The 4,871-nt window shown below is 52.3% G+C and overlaps 1 protein-coding gene across 2 annotated transcripts in view; it reads left to right on the plus strand.

Annotated features, from left to right (window-relative positions):
- The window catches only part of tpra (translocated promoter region a, nuclear basket protein), a 23,049-nt gene extending 22,515 nt beyond the window's left edge, over positions 1-534 (plus strand). For both annotated transcript variants that reach the window (XM_084446702.1, XM_084446703.1), the window contains exon 51: positions 290-534. In XM_084446702.1, coding sequence (XP_084302828.1) covers positions 290-345 — 56 coding nt within the window. In that variant the 3' untranslated portion in view covers positions 346-534. The remainder of the gene's footprint in view (positions 1-289) is intronic.
- Positions 535-4,871: the final 4,337 nt, after the last annotated feature.

The raw sequence follows: 4,871 nt of genomic DNA on the forward strand, positions 1-4,871 counted from the left end.
TTGTAAATGCTCTTGCATTTCAGTTCTCAACCAGCTGCCATATGAGTATTGAATAAAAACTTGAAACACACAGAGTGGTAGCAGAAAATTCTGTTTATTGGTATGAAAAGAAGAAGAAGAGGACAGACATTTAAAGCATAGATAGACTAGTTGTGTTTAGCACGTGGAGTACATCATGGTAGACGTTATCGCTATGGGCTGGATTAGACGCTGACAAAAACGTGACCACGACCTCTCCCCTCTGACCTTCCCGTCTCCCTCTCCTCCTCCATCCTCCCCTCCTCACCAGGTGTCGGATTCGCCCGAGCAGGAAGAGGCCATTTTGGAAGAGGAAATCTCCGCTGATGATGTCATCATTCTGCGACCCATCCACCCCCCCACCTCGAACACAGTGTATTAGTCTGCACTGAGACCCAGCCCCTTGTCATCGGCAAAGAACAACGCTTTCTGAATGTTCTCTCACTTTCTACCCCAGATGACGAGTGTGTTAAACGCATTGCATTTAAGTTGTTTAAGTTGTTAAGTTGTATTTGTTTCAGCAGCGATTGTTCAGTTGTTTAATTTTCCTAATAAACATTGAGAGAGAAGGAGAGAGAGTAATGGCTGTCGCTGTGGTCCGCCTGTAGTCCGGAGCTCTAGGGACACTTCAGCCAGCTGTAGACCGAGTTCTTGGGCTGACCGGTTCCCCCGGCAACGCCGTGGCTGGGTGGTTTGGCCAGAGATGGCAGGTCACCTGATATCTTGACGTTGAAGTATTGAGCTGAGGACAGGAGGAAGACATGTAGAAAGTTTTTGAATATTGGCTTTAGCAATCCAACACCAAAAGAATCAATATATTTACTACTCCCAGGCAGGGGCATAGACTCCACTAGGGTTCCCCTCACATTTTGGAATTTTTTTGTTTCCCCCTAGTTTTAGAATAATGTAGAGATGAGGGTAAAGCAGCTGTACTGGAAAAATTACACATTTCCTAACCCCGCCCCCCCCGGCCGTATCCCGACACACACTTCTCACAGCCAACCTAAGACCCTGGCTTCTTACAGCCAACCTAAGACCCTGGCTCAGGAGGAAAGACGTCAGCTGCAGAGGAAGGGATGTAAGTTCTGCTCACGGCCAGAGAAGAGGAAGTATTCGTATCCGTCGCTGGTCTTGGGGCTGGGCCTGGCGAGGGCGGAGGTGATGCCGGAAGGAAGGCCCCTCAGAGACACCTGGATGTTGATCTCCAGCCCTAGTTCACCTTCTGACCACCACAACAACACAGTTTCTCTACTGCAGTTTACTTGCACCTACTGACCAGGCTGTCGTAAATAAGGGCTGGTCTTTTTTTGACTAGACTGGGTAAATAAAGTTGGGGTAAAAATATTAATATATTTGTGGGTACTGTTTATACAGCAGCATATATATTGACTTGCATAACAAACTCTTAATAGTAATCATTACTTAGTATTAGTCATAGTTACTTAATTATTATCATACGAGCTATCATCAGCTATCCTCTATCCTGAGATTGTTACTGTGTTCATCATCACAGACAGAAAATCAGCAACTTGGGGTTTGAGTAGATTTATGACATCATCATTGAGTAGATTGATGACATCATCATTACCAGCCTGGCGGGCGGAGCTGCTGCGCTGGGACGGCTTGGAGCCCCTGCTGCAGGAAGGGCTGCTTCCTGAGGGGTAGGAGAACTTCTGCATTTTACCCCCTGGGGGGTAGAGAGAGAGAGGCGAATGAGATACACACATACATACTGTAGTATCAGATTGATGCACACACTTGCACATGCATACACACACAGATGGAGATACAAACAGATGTGAGCCTATTATACAGTCCCACATGTGAGAAGATGTGCAGATGCACAGTTCATGCAGTCAGGTGTTTAATCTAAGCCAGACAGGGGAGGGATCTGTCTGTGACGTCTGTCAGCTAAGGGGACAGAGACTGATCGCGTGACGACGGTCATGTGAGGGTCACGTAATGATTGTCAAGGCTCTGTCTCCAGCTTCATTTATACTCAACTGCGACAAATGTCTGTCGAAAGAAGAAAAAAAAAGTCGACCTACATTTAGCATGGACGACAAAAAACTAAGGCAGCTCTTCTGGTACAAAATTAAAAAGCCTTTATTCTTGGGCTAGTTTATGATGAACATATAAAAAAGCCTACATGTTTCGGCCAGGAGGGCAGATCAAACAAACATCTCCAGCTGCAGTCTTGATCAGAGACACAGACCTGAGACCCGACATTTAGCATTTATACTTCAGCAAAGTGTCTGATCACCTCTATGGTAACTTGCAGACTCGTGGCTATTTGCTCTACGGCAACGAACGTGCCTTCTATCTAGCTATCCAATCACAGCTGTGCCACGAAAATGACGGCGTCTGCGACATTACAACGTTCGGTAGGTGCAAGACACCCCTGTCCGACGCAAAAAAGTGTCATTTCTGTCTGTCGATGCTTTCGAAAGTGTCGTACAATGAAGTATAAATCGTCCTTCACCCTTGTTGAAGAAGTAGACGACCTCCGGTCTCTTGCGGGTGGCGGGGACGGGTAGGGCAGCGGAGACGCCGCCAGCCAGACCGCCGAAGCCGGAGGACAGGGGCTTGGGATAGCCAGGCTCCACCGCCCCGTTATCCAGCCGCCAGTACTGATCACCCTGGAGGGAGGGGGGGGGGGAGGGAGAGAGGGGCGATGGAGGTCCAGGATGTAGTCTTCCTACCTTGGTAATCCACAGCAGGTGCGGCGTGTCGTCCTACCTTGATGATGTAGGTCTTGCCCTGGCAGTTGCAGCGTGTGAAGGCGGCGTCGATGGGGGAAGGGACGCCCAGGTCATTAGCGATGCTACGGGCTGGTCCCGGGGTACTGGGTTGCGGGCTGGTGCTGGGGTCCACCTGCCAGTAGAAATGACCTGGGAGGGGGGGCGGAGGGGGGGGGGGGTCAGGGATTAGGATGAGGGGGTCCAGGTAAGGGCCTTTACATGAGGTCAACCACACACAGGATATTCTTCAGAATACTGACCCACCTTTGAACACCAGGATGGAACCGTTGTTCAGGGCAGTCAGGCCGTTGATTGGCTGGTCATCGCACAGGTCTGGAGTGCTGCTGGCGGCGTCTGGGGGCGAGAGGCACGCACAGTCGTAAGGATGCTGCAACAGCGATGACACGCTTCAGTGTCTTTGGTATCCTTGCGCTAATCTTGCTAGCCAGTATGTGCTGGTATGTGTATTCATTCAGATCCATTACCGGGTCCGCTGGTGTCTGGTCCGCTAGCCCCCAGGGCCTGGGTCAAGGGGTAGGCCTGGGTCAGGGGGGAGGAGGCGGAGCTACCTGGGGACGGGATGACCTGGTTGTGCAGAGGACCTCCAGAGGAGGAGGAGGAGGAGGGAGGTGCCCGGGGTCTGGCGTCGTACTCTGAGGAGCCCCCCTGGCTGGGCACGCGGGCGTTGGCGGCCGTGAGGAGAGCTGGGGGGTCGCAGGGTGGGGGCAGGGTGGAGCTGGCCACGGGGGTGGGCAGGAGGGAGGAGATGATCTCCATGAAGGCTGCATCACCCTGGGCTGTGGAGGTGGAGACGGAGAGAGAGAGAGAGAGAGAGAGAAAGAAAGGGGGTGGCGTTGGAATGGAGAGAAAGAGGGAGAGGGACGGAGAGAGGGAGAATAAGACCATCGGTTAAGCTATACAGACAGACAGACAGACAGACAGACATGCGTATATAACATGTAACATGCTTTATTAACCTCTGGGATTGTTCTTCTTGTTTTCCAAGCTCCTCTGAAAAGCTGCAGGAAGAGGTGTGGTCACACCTACAGACAGGAAACAGAGTTAGCGCAACACACACACACACACACACACACACACACACACACCACCGTGGACTCCTTCCGCTTCCTGGGTACTGTCATTTCCCAGGAGCTCAAGTGGGAACTGAACATCAGCACCCTGATTAAGAAGGCACAGCAGAGGATGTACTTCCTGCGGCAGCTGAAGAAATTCAACCTGCCACAGACCATGATGGTTCAATTCTACACCTCCATCGTCGAGTCCATCCTCACCTTCTTCATCACCACCTGGTTCCCTGCCGATACAGTCAAGGACAAGACTAATTTCAGCGGGTGATACGCTCGGGGGAGAGGGTGATCGGATGCGCCCTGCCCTCCCTCCAGGCCCCGCCCTCCCTCCAGGCCCTGCACGACTCCAGGGCGCGGAAACGGGCCAGAAAGATCATGGCCAACCCCTCCTACCCGGGCTACGGCCCCTTCACACCTCTCCCCTCTCGCAGGAGGCTGCGGTCGTCAAAGACTAAAACTGTTCGACACAGGAACAGCTTTTTCCCCACGGCCACCAGCCTTATCAACAAGGCTCCCCTCTGACTCTCTCTCCCGCCCCTTGCTATGTTTGCGCTGTACTGACTACTGCACTGTCTCTTTTGTAGGCCAAAATGCACCGCTAGCTTTTTGCACTTTGTTTGTATGTTGCACTGCCCTGCCCTGCCCTGCCCTGCCCTGCCCTGTCCTGCCCTGCCCTGCCCTGCCCTGTCCTGTCCTGTCCTGCCCTGCCCTGCCCTGCCCTGCCCTGCCCTGCCCTGTCCTGTCCTGTCCTGTCCTGTCCTTGACCTGGTCCATTGTTGTGTTGTTGTTGGCTCCACAGTGTCGAAAAAAAATCCTATGTATGTCAAGTACAACAGCAATCAAATGATTCTGGTTCTGATTCTGATTCTGATACACACACTTCAGACCGCCCGTGGTCTCCTACGTACCGCAGTGGTGCTGGTAGTCAAGGCAACAGGTGTTGAAGCGGACACAGTCTTGGTCGCACTCACACAGACGACCCCGCCTGAAAACCTCTCCACAACGACCCCTGCATGACTCACCT

This window comes from Borostomias antarcticus, assembly GCF_949987555.1.
Source record: "Borostomias antarcticus genome assembly, chromosome: 12".
NCBI classification, from domain to species: Eukaryota; Metazoa; Chordata; class Actinopteri; order Stomiiformes; family Stomiidae; genus Borostomias; species Borostomias antarcticus.